A 16,819-nucleotide genomic window follows, 5' to 3' on the forward strand; every position below is an offset into this window, starting at 1 on the left:
TGAAGGGAGGGAGCAGCACTGGGAGCAGAAGCAACGTTTAAATGTGGACAGTCTGTTAGGAAATAGTTATGAGTCAATGTGAAATTTTCCGAATGTGATAATTGACCTGTGGTTATGTAAGAGAATGTATTTATTCCTAGAGATACATGGTGATTGATGTATTGAGGATAAGGGTCATGATACTTGTAACGTTTGCAAATGACTCAACAATAATGATCATATGTTATATAACAATTCTAAATATTGATACATAGACATATGTTATTGAATTTTTCTTACAATTCTGTAGCTTTAAAATTGTTTTCAAAAAATAAAATAATAAAAGTTTTCAAGATGAAGAGCAAATTTCAGGATTTGAGCCTGAGGTGGGGGAAGTGCCCACCGATGCCCAGCTGAGTGTCTGGGGGTCATTTTCATTCAGGGAAGCCACTGATTTTGAGGTCACTTCAGTTTTTACAGTTAGCAGTCACCCAGCATCCTCCTTCAACCCAGGTGCCCACTCTCCAGCACAGCCTGCATCTCATAGTACTCATTATTAACTTCTCCAAAGTCATTTACAAAGTCCTTTGCAACTTCATTTGTGGCTCAAATTGAAAAGAATCTGTCTGCAATGCAGGAGACCTGGGTTTGATCCCTGGGTTGGGAAGATCCCCTGGAGGAGGGCATGGCTACCCACTCCAGTATTCTTGCCTGGAGAATTCCATGGACAGAGGAGTCTGGGGGTCTACAGTCCATGGGGTCCCAAAGAGCTGGATACGACTGAGTGACTAAGCACAACACAAGTACAGGTGCTTGGACTGTGACTGTCCTTAGAAGCTCGTTTTTCTTAGGTCCAGGATATATAAACTCCCTATAAATCCTAGAGTTAATGTGGCAAGAGCAATTCTAAAAAAGGTCAAATGCAAGACATTTCGAGGCTTGAAAAAGCCACTGAACCAGGTGTAAATTTTTTCTCACCATCTTGCAAGGACTTTGGGTTTCCCCCTCAACATTCCTTCCTTGTCCCTTCCTTGCTGAGAGAATCCCCTTTTCACAGAGAAGTAATTCATACCCAACACAAGGCAAGACAGGTTGTTTTCCCAGACTCCCTCGCAGGCAGAGATGACCACGTGACACAGTGACATAATTCTGGTCAATGAGACTATAGGTAGAAGACTGTCAGGGCCCTGGAAAGTTCTTGTTTTACATGATAAAATGGGAAAGGCACCCCTTCTTCTTTTCATCCTGCCCTGAATCTGGACTCCACCACTGAAGCCGCTGAAGGAAACATTTCAAAAATCTCATAAGTGTTGTCACTTAACCAACATCAGCAACTGCCTTTTTAAAAAAAAAATTCTTGTTATATTGAAAACAAACAAAAAAACCCTCTCCTGTTGCTACTCGCAAGCTAGTGTGTTCTTAATGCATGTGTGCACAGTAAGCCACTTCAGTTGTGTCCAATTCTGTGTGACTCCATGGATTGTAGCCCGCCGGGTTCCTCTGTCCATGGGATTCTCCAGGCAAGAATATTGGAGTGGGTTGCCATGCCCTCCCCCAGGGCATCTTCCCGACCCAGGGACTGAACCCATGTCTCTTATGTCTCCTGCATCGGCAGGCATGTTCTTTATCACTAGCACCACCTCGGGAAGCCTTATGTTCTTAATAGATACAATTAGGAAGATGATAACACCATTCGCCTTGTTAGAAAATACTAGAGGATACACAAGGTTAAAAGTAACAGGTGAACCTTTAGACTTTGAGCCTAGGTTTCTGAGGACCAGCTAACTGGGTGTCCAATCAAGAAGAAGCTATGAATGTTGGAGTGTTTCCTTAGGCATTTTGAGTTTGGGAATGATGGATTCAGGGGAGGAAGGAGAGAGATCAAGGTGAGAGGATGATAGACATCAGCCTTCTGACCACTCACCACAGATAAGTGACACCCGAAGTCATTTTCCCATATTTCTCCACTTTCTGTATTTTTGGACACAAAGGAGGCACAGAAAGAGGTAGGGATTGTTTTTCCTTTGTGCTATTTCTGTGACCTGGAAAGTACCTGTTGTGTATGGTTTTTGTTTTTTCTTTTAAGTAGGAAAGAAAAAATGAGAAACAGTGTTTAGAAATCTAGTTGTCTTTTATTAGAGAGTGGTAAGTACAATTGAGGGACCATTCTTTTCTAAATTAAAAAGAAATTCTGACTAGTCAGGAGAGTTCTGTAACTGACAACTCTCCAGAGAAGCCCACCTTCTTTTCCTGCCTTTACTTCAGTGATGATTTATCAGCAAAAAAAAAAAAAAAAAAAAGAAAGGAGGGGATGGAGAAATTAAAAGAGAATAATGGGTTAAGAAAATTAATGAGTACCTAAATATCAATACTTCACAAATAGAGCTACTGAAACAGTACTATTAGGCAACGTACCTCGGGCTGTATCGGTTGTAAGAACCAGGCTCACTCCGACAACCAAGTAATGGGGATTTGTTACATAATATGACTAAAAGGAAGGAGAGAGACACATTGGGCACCCCTGAAGAAGTAAGGAATTACTGGTATACCTTGTTTTACTATACTTCACAGATATTGCACATTTTACAAAATGAAGGTTTGTGGCAACCCTGTGTCAAGCAAATTTTCCAGTAGCATCTCTCATTTTGCATCTTCATGTCACATTTCAGTAATTTTTATATTTTAAATTTTTTCATTGTTATTGTATTTGTTATGGTCATCTGTAATTAGTTATCTATGATATTACTATTGTAAAAAGATTACAACTCAAAGGCTCAGATGGGCTTCCCTGGTAGTTCAGATGGTAAAGAATCTGCTTGCAATGCAGGAGATCGCAGTTCGATCCCTGGGTCAGGAAGATCCTCTGGAGAAGGAAATGACTACCCACTCCAGTATTTTTGCCTGGAGAATTCCAAGGCCAGAGGAGCCTGGCGGGCTATAGTGCATGTGGTCACAAAAGAGTCAGACATGACTGAATGACTAACAGTTTCATCTTTCAAAGGCTCAGATGATGGTTAGCATTTTTAGCAATAAAGTATTTTTTAATTAAAGCATGTACATTGTTTTTTAGACATGAAGCTAAGGTGTACTTACTAGACTACAGTACAATATAGATATAAATTTATATATATTGGGAAATGAAAAAACTTGATTTGCTTTATTTTGGTGATCTGGAATTGAACCTGCAAGATCTCTTGAGATATGTCTGTACAGCAGAGCCAAGTCTGACGCAGTACTGGAAGGTCATTCTAGAAACAAACTAGGGCTGAGAATTGGATTATTTTCTTTCAAGAGCAGTCAATTGAATTTTCACCTAAATGTAACTTGAGTGCTTCTGTTGTTTATTTTTGTTTCTACACCTACTTTTTCACTACAAACTGACAATTTATCCTCTGATCAATTTTCTCCACCTCTTCCTTTCTGCTTCCTCCTACTGTGGGCTGGTATGTGCTGCTTCTGCTTTATAGCTTCCTTGTATCATTTCAATTTCCTTTCTCATAGTCAGGTGACTTTCAGAATTACCTAGCTTAGAATTTAGAGCAAGATCGAAGGGGCCTGGCTGTAGTGGCCATGGTTGAGCAGAGATGTACTACAGAATAGCTATCTCAAAAGCCAATCCCAGTAATTTTTGCCCTTGGATAAGGTTTCCACCCCTGTTCCAACCAGGGTAGATGCAATAATGTGTCTGGGAAGTGTAGATGAGTGTAGATTGAGTCACATTGAAGTAGCCAAGATCCCTTTTCTTCAGCAATGACCATGAATGCAGCAGTTTCCTTCAAAGATAGAGTCTGGAGGAAGTAACTCACAGGGGGCTTGTGTATACCATCAAAATAAGAGGAAAATAAGAAATATGCTGGTAAGTATAATGGTATTCAGAGAATGGTTTTCTAACTATATTCACAAAGCCAGACTCTGTAGGGTAGTTGTAGATGAAATGAGATATTAAATATGCTGTTATGAATAGCTGATGTGATTTAGAAAGATGACTGCTATTTCCCTGCAGTGGTATCAAATGACCGGGTTTATTTTCTCAAAGACCTTAGTAACACATGCTTGAAAAAGCTTAGCACTTCTGCTTGGAATATAAATGTCAAACTGTCAAAATCATAAAAATGCTCTAAAACAATTTCTGGAAAATGCGTAATAGAAAAGAGAAATGCATAAACATTATAAAAGAGGTCAAATATAAATGTCAATCAAGAAAATAGGTGAAATAGATGCTATAATTGCCCCCACCTTAAATCTTAATTTCATTTGGAATTCAATCTATACAATTTCTTTTTCAAATTACATTTAGAATAATATCCTGTTGATAATTTGTAGCTTTTCATGCAGTGTGCCAGGTGATGAGACATCATTTCTGAAGCACTCTGTTCTCTTATTTAGCATCTTTACAAAACAAAACAAATATCTTGATTATTTCATGCTGAGTGAAACATTTGAGCACATTTACAAGGTAATGTTATTTAGAGTCATCTTCAGAACATTTTCCTTCTGCTTATTTCTTGTAGTTGAAAGGCATGGTATGCAAATTCATTTTTAAATTCTTGAGTGTTTCTTTCATGGGTTCCCTCCCTCCTTTAGTATTAATTTTAGCAAATGAGACCATCTATCTTAGGTCTTCCTTAACATAGCCGAAGTTCAACAGTTTTCCTAGCATTCTCTTTGCTGATCCTCTTTTCTGTTGCTGATCTCAGCCTTCCAGCCTCCAAATCTGTGAGAAAATGAAATTTTGTTGTTTAAGCCATGCAGTCTATGATATTTCATGACAGCCAGGGTAGGCTGATTCTGCTGGGCCTACTCCTCATTAATAACACTAAGTTTTACTCAAAATGCATGCTTTTACATTTATCACAGTTGGTCTGCATAGTTCACTGGAGGGCTGGAAATGACCTTTGGACTTTCCAGACACATTATTGCTTAATTTGAAGCCCAGGAATATCCCAGTTTCGCCAACACGAGTATGCCACTTAGAACTTTCTCAGAATAGTAAACTGTCTCCCACCGCTAACCTGCAAGACAACAGCAAGTGCGCCAAGACCAGAGCAAGACCAGAAGCTGGCTTCCGACCAGTGCTGCCTGTAGAGGAAGGACACTGGGAGGACTGAGGGAACCCACAGCTTCTCAATGAAGCCTGCCTCCCTAAACACGGAGTCTTCATTCACCTCCAAAGCCGTCTTTTAATCCATAGGTTTCAGGAATTTGGGGTTTCACAAACCAGCAAAATTACTGGAAAAACTCAGAAAGGAAATGCCAGGTTTGGAGAACAACAGTGGCCGTCTGATTCTTAATATCCCAAAAGATATTTGATATCCTAATTGAAAGGACAAATTCAATAAGAGTAAACGAAATGTTAGCTGATTCATGCCTTCAGTGTAACTAGGAGACAGCAAATGCCACAACTTTCAAATCACCTGTGAGGAGAGAGGAAAAATCCAACAGTTCTCACTTCTCTCCTGCTGTTGGCAAGCCTGTGAGCCAGGAGAGCAGGTAAGGGGAAGTTTAAGAGTCTCTGAAAAGGAGCAGAAAGGAAAAAAGGACTTAGAAAAAGCAACAGTAAAATCATCCCTAGAAAGAGAAAGTGCAACATTAAAGGCCAAGACTCTGAGCACAGGTGGGTACTTGATAGAAAGTTCACAATATGAGTTGCAGGGGCTGGATGCGGCAGCTCTGGTGAAGCATTGCATCCAGAGAACAAGGCAGTGGAAGAAAAGAAGGAAAGTAGAAGCGGAAACTAAGTATCTAGCAGTCATAGAAAAGAGACAGGGTAGACTGGGCTCTTTCCCCTACAGCAACACAATCCATTTTTTGCTGCTAAAAATCCTCCCAAAATAAGCCACTGAAGAAAACTGGGCCAGTCCACCCCAACTAAATAAAATGTCCTCAAATAAGCATGTGGTATATGAAAAATTACTTCCACTCCCCCCCCTCTATTTCCTCTTCTTGGACTCTAAAATCCCTGTGGATGGTGACTGCAGCCATTAAATCAGAAGACGTTTGCTTACTGGCAGGAAAACTATGACAAACCTAGACAGTATGTCAAAAAGCAGAGACATTCCTCTGCCAACAAGGTGCCTATAGTCAAGGCTATGGTCTTTCCAGTGGTCACATACGGTTGAGAGAGCTGGACTGTAAAGAAGGCTGAGCGCTGAAGTATTGATGCCTTTGAACCGTGGTGCTGGAGAAGACTCCTGAGAGTCCCTTGGACAGCAAGGAGATCAAACCAGTCCATCTTAAGGGAAATCAACCCTGAATACTCATTGGAAGGACTGATGCGGAAGCTGAAACTCTGGTATTTTGGTCTTCTGATGCGAACAGCTGACTCACTGGAAAAGTCCCTGGTACTAGGAAAGATTGAGGGCAGAAGAAGAGGAAGAGGGCATCAGAGGATGAGATGGCTGGATGGCATCACTGAAGCAAAGGACATGAATTTGGGCAAACTTCAGGAGATGGTGAGGGACAGAGAGGCCTGGCGTGCTGCAGTCCATAGGGTCACAAAGAGTCAGACATGACTGGGTGACCGAACAACAATATGAAAACGTAGACTAAATTAGAAATTCAAGTACTAAGGGCAGAAATGCACAAAAATAGGGAGAGATGAGAGCTGACTAAATGTAGGGGGGAAAATTACACCAGAAATAAAGATTAAATTACTAAGTGTCTGAGAGAGTAGACTTGGATAAAAAATTAACAAAAAATCTTGATGAAAAGCAGGAAAATAAATAAAGCAAAAAGTAAAAGAAGGTCACAAAGAAAGTAGAAGACAGGCAAAGAGAGTTCAACATGTTAATCAATGTCCCAGAAAGACAAAAGAACAGAATAGAATTCGTATTTAAAAGTGTAACCCAAGATCACTTTACAGAAATAAAGTAAGACCTCTATCCACACATAAAAAGGACCCATTACGTACCAGGAAAATTGACCTGGAATGACTAACTCTGATACATATCCTAACAAAACTATTAGACTCTGAAAGTAAGGCAAAAAATCCTTGCATTTCCAGGCAAAAAGACAAATAATGTAAAAGCAAGAAAATTAGATTTACATCAGACGTCTCAGAAACAACATACAAAGCAAAGCAAAAGTGAAGCTACAATTTTCAATAAACTGAAGGAAAGAAAATGTGAACTAAGGATATTGTAGACAATTGAAATAGTCTTTAAGAAACAAGACTAGAGGAAAATAACGTTGAACCTGCAAGAGCTCAGAGAGTACTATATAAATGTGTAGTTGTAGAAGCTTCTAGATGATCTTCATCCAACCAATAGATGACTGAGAAAACAGGCAAAGGGACCATGACATATGTGAGCATTCACATGTATGTGAGCTCACAATATGTGAGTATTCATATGTTTAACTGTAGCATTTACACTGAAATAATGGTGGGTTATTTCTTCTACCTTTGTAGAAGAAAACAAAGGTAGGAGAAAAACACGTAATATTCTGTATTTTGATAAAGTAGAAAAATGTAATTAAAAATAAGAAAAGGGAGAGAAAAGGGGGACAAGATGTAAAAAAAGAACACTGACTCTCATTTAGATAACAGGTGAGATTTAAAGGATATGATTTAAAACTGACACACCAGATAATAAAAATTTTAAAAATATTAAAGAAAAAAAGATTAAAAATACTATGTTAATACAAAGCCACCACTAAGATAAAACTATAAACCTTCGTAAATACCAAAAGGAATTTTTTAAGTAGAAAAAATAAACGTAATACATAATTAGCCCAAACATAGTTAATGGGGCTTCTCTGGTGGAGGTTAAAAATATAAACCTTCCTAAATACCAATAGGAAATTTTTTTTAAAAAGTAAGTCGAAAAAACATCTATAACATAATACATGCAGAAATTACAACATAGCAGAATTAGCCCAAACATAGTAGTCATGACAATAAATGTGAATGGGCTTAACTCAAGGTCAAAAGACAAATTTTAAAAAACACTACTAAACAAGAAAAAAAGAAAAGGACACTTTATAACGTTAAAATCTACATTCACATTTAGGATGTAACAGGTATGAATATCTATACAACCAATAACACAGTAACCACCTATGTAAACAAACACTGCAAGAGATGCAGGGAGAAACAGAGAAATACACTACTAATAGAGGCTTTAACACGGAGTATGTGACAGGTCGAGAAAATCAAACAAAAAATGTATGTATGTATGAACTGAACAAGAGAGTGAAAATACACAGAATAAGAAATAACAACAAAGAAACAGCTATGATACAGAGAAAAAGTTTTTAAAACATTAGTTTGCTCACTTCAAGAGAAATACACATATGAAAACCAGAAGAAATGGACACTTTCCTAGAAAACTGACTCCTGTAGAGATAGAAAGCTTAAAATTTTTTGCATAAAATAAATAAAATTATCAAACAATTACTCCACAAAAAAAACACCAAGCCCAGATGGTTTCATGGAGGAATTAATAAATTTGTCTACATAAACTTTGCATGGTAAAAAAACAAGCAAATTCAAAATCACAAAGATACAGAATTGGCCCTTAAACATGAAAGATGCCTAACTTTACTCATAGCAGTGAAGTGCAAATGAAGGTATAATGAGTTACAATTTCTCACTCATCATGTAAAAAATTCAAAAGCTTGACAGTTTTGAGTGAAGTTTTGGGTAAATAAACGGCCTCATACATTTTTGGCGGAATAAAAATTGCCTCAACGTTTATGGAATTTGTCAATATCTAATAAAACGTCATATACATATGTTGTTGACTAGTACAAGCCCACTTCCAGGAGTCTCCTCTGAACGTTTACCTCAAACAAACCAGAAATAGGTATGTAAGAACATTCACTGTAGCATTACTTGTAGTTTTGCAAAATACTGAATACTATCTGAATGCACAAGCATAGGAGATTGATCAGATAAATAAATTAGGGTACCTACACACCCTGCAACACTAGGCTGCTACCAAAAAAAAAAAAAGAGAGAGAGAGGATCTCTAATAGACAGGCATGGAGTGATTCCTGAAGATATTAAGTGAAAAGAACCATGTGGAATACTAATAAACACATGAAAAACACTGCACTTCATTCATCATTAGGGAAATTTCCCTGTGAGATATCATTTTATATGTACAAGAATGCCTATAATAAAAATAGTCATTAACAAATGATGGTGAAGACGTAGAGATATGGGAACACCCTTCAATTGCTGCTGGGAATGTAAAATGGTATACCACTGGAAAACAGTATGACATTTTCTTAAAAACTTAAATATAAATTTATCAAACAACCAAACATCTCCACTCTTAGGTATCCACCCAAAAGAAATAAAAACCCATGTCAATAAAAAAGACTGGCAGGTGAATGTTCATAGCAGCAATGTGCATCATAGTGAAGAAGGAAGCAACTCAAATGTCTATCAACTATTTAAAGGATAGATAAAATATAGGAGATTCATATAATGGAGTATTCATTAGCAATAAGAGTACTGATAGAAATGCTAACATGGCTGAACCTCAAAAACATTATGCTAAGTAAAAGAAGCCAGACTAGAAATGTAACATTGTGTGATTCTATGTATATGAAACATCCAGAAAGTGTTTAAGGGGGTTGCCTGAACTGGGGAGAACAAGGATTAACCAATATCTGGGCATGAGGACTTTTGCCAGAATGATAAAAGTATTCTACAATTGTAGTCAGGTTGCACAACTCTTAAAATGGGTGAATTTTTGACACTGAATTATACCTCATTTTTGTGAAGGCACATATGTAAACCATGCACCAATAAAGTTGCATTTTATAAAAGCAAGTATATTAAATGACTAATTCTCTCAATTTGTCTGATTCTTCCAGTTTTTGCACTAAATACTCCATGTGCCAAGAAACAGCGGTCCTAAGCAAACTTGGAGGGTTAGTTTCCCTGCATGAATTCTACCTTTTGCATAAGAAAGGAGGGATAAGAAAACACATTATTTTTCTTCATAAAAAGAAACACGGGATAAAGACCAAAAAACAGTGGAGTTGGATACCTACTTGGCAGAGTGGGAAATGGCACAGACGGGTAAGAGTGTGACACTTCTCTAGTATACCTTTTGGTATAGTTCTTATGTTTAGAAGCATGCTAATGTTCTATATATTCTTAATAAATAAATGTATAAGGATGTGAAGTGGGTGGTGTGGGTGAGTTGGGGGAAGGAACCTTAAACCTGGAAGAAAACTGAAACAAATGAACCCAATTTATTTAGAATAAAGTACATAATCACAGTGAAGGAGAAAAAAAGGATTGATCCAAGTAACTCATGAACACAGAATGTAATTGCATACCCTTAGTCTTGGGCAGAGTACAAACAGTGAAAGAACTGCAAACGATCTTATAGTCTTTTAAGTGTGCTTTCTAAAGTGATAGGGCAAAAGAAATTCTAAAACTATTTCGAATGTACTGTAGGACTGAACAAGTGAATAAATTGATGTTTCAGTGAGTCAGCATTCTGGGGGAGGGACACAGAAATATGGAATGGGAAAGTAAGAATGAATCCTAGGATGGATTGCAATTGGAGGTATTACTGTGAACTCACGACTTCTGAAATCACACATAATGTGCATATGACATGTAAAATGTATGTGTACACGTAGATTTGTGGGTACATGTTTGTACATGCACATTTCCTAGTTGTCTGAATAAGCCTAGAAGCAGACGACGTCCAGTAGTAATGAGCCCACTCAGTAGCCAGACCTGTGTATCTCTTATCATCCCCCAAGGCTCCCTGGAAAAAACGTGTATTCCAAATTGTGGGACATACTTAAGATAATGTACTTATGATAAAAAAAAAAAAAAAAAGATTAAGTGGAAGCCACAAGGACACAGAAATCAGATTGAAATAGAAGGTCCTCATACTGATCAAAATCTAAGACCATTTAAGTATCAAAATAAGTAATGAACTATAAGCCATTGAAAAAACAGAAAACCAAAATAAGTTACTGTAAAAATTTATGTGGATAGATATGGATGAATGAGAGGATGGAGAGGAAGGAAGGTTCATATTTAGACAGTAGAACACTGTGAGTGGGTACATAAGATATGCTGGCATTGGGAAAATCACCATTTTGAAACTATCAAAGTAAAGACTGAATAAGCAAGAATCATCAATGGATACTAAATGCTGGGGGTAAAACATTGATGTTGCTATTTAGCTGCTAATCATGTCCAGCTCTTTGCGACCCCATGGATTGTAGCCCGCCAGGCTCCTTGTCCATGCGATTTCTGAGGCAAGATTACTGGAGTGGATTGCCATTCCCTTTTCCAGGGGATCTTCCCCACTCAGGGATCCAACCTGAGTCTCCTACACTGACAGATTCTTTACCATTTCCTCAGGTTGCTTATCAGGTGCAAGATGAAAGTAGTAACTATACATTTGTGAAACTGACCACCACGTTGACTGAGTGACCAAAATGAACACCAGTGAGGAACGGATGGGACACCGCGTAGTATTCTGACCAAGAATGCATAAGTAGAATCTAATCACGAGGAAACCCAAAATAAGGAACATCCTATTATAAAGGGAGGAGGCGGCAGGAGACAGAAGACTTTATTTTTCAAAAACATAAGTAAACACCATGAAAGAAAAAGAGCCATAGAAATGACCCAGGGTAAACTGACCCAGGAGTTTAAGGAAAGGAAAACAAATAAACAAATGACAATATAAAAATGGTAAAATCTTAACAATAGGTCAGTCTGGATAAAAGACAAGTTGATGTTCTTTGCACTATTCTTCCTCTTGCTAAGTTTTGGTAAATTTGCCATCAACTTGAAATTATTTCCATATGAAAAGCTAGTAACCAATTAGGAAGGCCTTACATTGGGTTACCAACCTCATTTTGCCATACAAGGTTATCACAATAATGCAATCATGAAAAAAACCCAAACTACAATTGTATCACTTTGTTTAAAATCAGTGTGAGAAGACATTTAAACATCTAAAACATAGTTATGGTCTCAAATAAAAGGAGACCTCTTTAAATAAATTTAGATTTATGAAAAAGACTTACCACAATGTCTCATTTCCTGCTATGTCAGCTTGGTCAAGGAAACTATTCTAAACACTGCATTTTTGGCAGTGTATGAAGTACAGTTCAGTGGAAAGAGTGTGGAATCTGGAGACAAATGTTGAATTCAAATCCTGTCTCTGGCAATTACCAGTTTTGTAACTGAAGCTCTCTTAGCCAGTTTCCTCAATTGCAAGGCATATGACAAAGTCACAGGACTACAAAGAGAATTGTAAGAAATGGATGAGTCTAGAAAAACGCTTGATACAGAGGTGCTCAACAAAGGTCTCCTTTCTTCCTTCCCTCGGGAGCCACTTTTCTGTTCTCTGGAGTTGTATCTGACTCCCTGATTCCAAACCACAAACCACTAAGATCATGTAAGAAACTGAATTATCCTGAGACTAAATCTCCTTTCTGGAGGTAAATTTCATGAAAACAAAAAAACAGGAGATATTGCATAGTAGAATAAAAAGATAAAAGAAAATTAAAAAAAAAAAAAAAGATGAGCTGAGGCATGACTGGTTAACAGGTGAGTTCTCTTAAGGAGGGAAAGACAACAGGAAGAAAGACAGTACTCGTTCATGTTAGAAAAGTCTGCTGCTCAATGAAAAGAAAAGCAGTATTTTTTTTCTTCATGTATTCACAAGTGTTTTGCAAATCACCATTCATCTGCTTCCAAGAGTGAAAAACAGCTTATGCCTAAAATACACAGTATTAAAATCACCAATTATATGTGTTTTACTAGCTAAGTATCACTGAAGAAAAAAATCAGTATGTCTCTAAGTTATGATATTTCATTCAATTGTCTATCAGTTTTTTTGCTTTCCTCCACATTTACTGTTTACATCTAAGTGGATGATTTCCTTTTGTATTGCTAATGACAGTAATTTTTAAAAAATCTACTTTCTAAAATGGGGGGAAATTTTTAAAGAATAATTAAATTGCATTATTGCAAAAGATTTATATTGTCAACAGAAATTAAACATTTAAAATCTTTATAAAAGATAAACAAATTCTGATTTTTTCCTTTATTTTATCATAATTGAAAAATGAAATCACTTAACATGAATACTTGATACATAATTTCCTTAGAATTTCTCTACGGTGAAACAAAACTGTACATATTTAAAGAGTGTATATAATATTATTAACACTCATGACAATTTCAAACCAACTAGCATTGGTATAGCTTCAAATTACTATTAGTTGTGGCTATTTATGGAAAAAAGGCGCAAAGCTTATTAGGGCCCAGCATACCAGAAAGACTTAATCTTACACTGTCACAGAGCTCAAAAATGGCAGTAGAATGTGAAGACACTATCAACCGCCATCTGCTTCTCATAAGTCTCTTAAAACAAAGGTTGGAAAAATACTCAGTACCTCAAATATAGTAACTAACAAAAATATCTCCATCAACTACTTTTTGCCCAGAGTGATTAAGGACAAAAAAATAGGAATTCTTGTTGCTTTATTATCTGATAAACTGCTAATAAGCTCCCCTTAGAAGTTCTTTAGACATTACACCAAGTCTTCTTGGTCTTCTGATCATATATATATTCACATATATATATGCATTTTTTCAAGTAAAGAAATGTTTAACAGATGTAAACTATTTATTGAATATTTGCCACCAAATATTGTTAAATACATTATCTTGCAGCATATCGCTTTCAAGTTAAAATGTCAGAAACAAACACCAATATTTACAATTCTTTTAAGGAATGTTATATAATGACACATTAAGGCGTAAATTCTTTTGGCTTATAATTCTTAAAAGAATGATAATAGCAAAAGTGATGCAAAATCTTCAGTGTGAGATTATGATTAAGCTACATTTTACAAAAATATGGTGTAAGATGGCAATAATCCCATTCAACATCCTGGATTATTAGATCCCTTCAGGAGGGACTGATAATTTATACAGTCAAACTTTAAAATTTACAGATAAAGGCAGTCCAATACTGCCACTGAGAAGTACATCTCTTAACATATACAACTCTCAGGCCACAGTTTTGAAGGTCTGAAGTATCAAGTTGGTTTGATGAATTAGTCGGTTGGCACTTATGAACACATTTATTGCCCTGTTTCAAAAAAAAAAAAGAAAAGAATAAGCATTAATTTTATCAAAAAATTATTTCTTTAAAAATATTTATACCAATAAAATCAATTTAGGACCAACAACAACAAAAAAGGCAAGTTATTACTGAGTAGCAATTTTTATCCCAACTTGGAAGTTAAGTGTCCTGCATCATTGGAAACTATCTAGGAGTTACTGCCCCCTAGTGGTCCTGGCTCCAATAAGGTGTTGGTGGGGTGCTAATGATGGGGGGGTGCCTCAACAACCAGAGTGCATTTTATAGGAGTTCATTTTACAGGTCGAACATGTAACTGGCCAAAGAGGAGGATTCGAATGTAGTCTCCAGCTGTGGTTTCACACAAGTTATCAAAATAAGACCTGCTAAAATACCATATTCAGTCTCAAAATCTGTATCTCAATGAGATGATACTTGGGAAAAGGTTCATTACTTTGATTCATCCCTATCCTTACCTTCCTTCAAAAACAAAATAATTGAATTACTTTTAGAATTAATAAACTTTCAAAATAAAATAATCATGTGGTTTCAATATTTAAGAGTTGACAATGTGTAAAAATATGTTCTTAAAAATTACTTCGTTCTGAACCACATTCCCTCAGCCCATCCTCATGCGATCTGGAGCACAGAGATGATGCTTAGTCCCCCTGCGTGGCCTTATCAGTTTCTCAGGAGCATAGCTAAAGCTTGTACAATCAACCCCTCAGTATCAGACAAGGACTGGTTCCAGGAGTCCCCTCAGAAACCAGAATCTGTGGATGATCAAGTCCCTTATATAAAATGGTGTAGTATCTGTACATAACCTAGGCACATCCTCTGATATACTTTAAATTATCTCTAGATTACTTGTTATTCCTAATACAGTGTAAATGCAATGTAAATAGATGAAGTACAATACAAATGCCATGAAACTTTCTGGAATTTCTTTCTCCAAAAATTTTCAACTGGTTGAATCCAAGGATTTGGAATTTCCCAGGTGGCTCAGTCGGAGAAGGCAATGGCACCCCACTCCAGTACTCTTGCCTGGGAAATCCCATGGACGGAGCAGCCTGGTAGGCTGCAGTCCATGGGGTCGCTAAGAGTCAGACACGACTGAGCGACTTCACTTTCATGCATTGGAGAAGGAAATGGCAACCCACTCCAGTGTTCTTGCCTGGAGAATCCCAGGAACGGGGGAGCCTGGCAGGCTGCCATCTATGGGGTCGCACAGAGTCGGACACGACTGACGCGACTTAGCAGCAGCAGCAGCAGCAGCAGGTGGCTCAGTGGTAAAGAACCTGCCTGCAATGCAGGAGATGCTGGCTTGATCTCTGGGTTGGGAAGATCCCCTTCTCCTGGGGAGAAGGCTACCCACCCCAGCATTCTGGCCTGGGAAATCCCGTGGACAGAGGAGCCTGGAGGGCTACAGTCTATGGGGGCAAAAGAGTTGGACACTGAGTGACTAAACAATAACAAAGGGATTTGGAACCTGTGCATATGAAGAGCTGACAGTATCATTATCTTAGGCATTCCTCAACAAAGGGGGCCTGGGAAAAATTAAATGAATCAAGGCAAATTCATCCTCCTATTGAAAAATGGCTCAAAGATCAGGCTCTATTAATAATTTTCAACTCTGAGGACACAGGGAGAAAACTTGTGGTATGTTATTCATATGCAAACAATGGTAATTTTAAAAAGCTGCTGAATGGAGAAAAAGTAGTATAGCAGGGAGCCTGAATAATCCGTATGCCTGTTTAAGCTGTTAGAAATAACTTTGGGACCAAGGACAAAGATTTTTAAAAACTGAACCCAAGTGATCCTACTGTACAAACAGGGATGAGAGTAAATAATTTCACATTAATCAAAGTTATGCTCTAAATGAATTTCTACCTTTTAATGTGCTTATCCCATGTTGTTCTTAATTAATCAGTATCATAAATAATCTCCTTAATGCAAATTATTCTTTTAATGTGCTTTTTGGTTATTTGGACTTAGCAGAGGAGACCAAGGAAAAACAGGTGTAAGTTTATTTTCAGAACACACCTGCCAGCTTCTTAAACTAAATCAACAAGGTACGTTTTCCTTCACACAACCTGAACGGCAGCATTAAACAACACAAAATCATTAATAATATTTAGCACAACATCTTTAATTTATAATAAAATGGAAATATTTCAATCTGTTTGAACTATTAAAAATGGCTGAAAATCATTATACCACTCTAATGTATTTTATTACTTTTTAATATTACTACAATAATACTGTAACAATTTGACATGGATGTTAGGATCTTAAAATGTCAGTGGTGGGACAGGATGTTAAAGCTCCCTGCCAACTGTAGCTGAAATAATCACGATTTATTCTTCTGCTTCAAGCACTGATAGAAAATGGTCTTGTCCACAAAATTCTATTTGAGGTACAAAGAATTCTCTATAAAGTATGAGGCTGCAGAAGACATAGCCTTTGGATCAGTTTATACATTGTATGTATGTATATGTGTATGATACATAAGTCACATAGTATTTCTTGGTTTTCTAGAATGTTCTGTAGCCAAGTGTATATAAATTTTAAAATAATATCTAATTTACTTTTTTAGTATACTTTCTGTCTTACAGAAAGCCTCTCTTCTACGACAGTGGATTACAACCTTTTGTGGCTCTTTAAAAACACATGAAGCACTTTCAAAAAACACCTTAACCCTGGCCCCACTCAAGCCAATGGAATCAGAAGCTCTGAAGGTGGGGTCGAGGCAC

General features: G+C 37.2%; 2 protein-coding genes across 4 annotated transcripts in view; both read right to left on the reverse strand.

The window, feature by feature from the left end:
* WDR49 (WD repeat domain 49) overlaps positions 1-13,451 on the reverse strand; it is a 194,823-nt gene extending 181,372 nt beyond the window's left edge. The window contains exon 1 of the mRNA XM_061168263.1: positions 11,998-13,451. The gene's annotated coding sequence lies outside the window, so the exon portion shown is untranslated. The remainder of the gene's footprint in view (positions 1-11,997) is intronic.
* A 137-nt stretch (positions 13,452-13,588) lies between these two features.
* PDCD10 (programmed cell death 10) overlaps positions 13,589-16,819 on the reverse strand; it is a 43,452-nt gene continuing 40,221 nt past the window's right edge. For all 3 annotated transcript variants that reach the window (XM_061168268.1, XM_061168269.1, XM_061168270.1), the window contains exon 8: positions 13,589-14,075. In XM_061168268.1, the coding sequence (XP_061024251.1) occupies positions 13,994-14,075 (82 nt within the window). In that variant the 3' untranslated portion in view covers positions 13,589-13,993. The remainder of the gene's footprint in view (positions 14,076-16,819) is intronic.

The sequence above is a fragment of the Dama dama genome, chromosome 19 (assembly GCF_033118175.1).
Source record: "Dama dama isolate Ldn47 chromosome 19, ASM3311817v1, whole genome shotgun sequence".
NCBI lineage: Eukaryota > Metazoa > Chordata > Mammalia > Artiodactyla > Cervidae > Dama > Dama dama.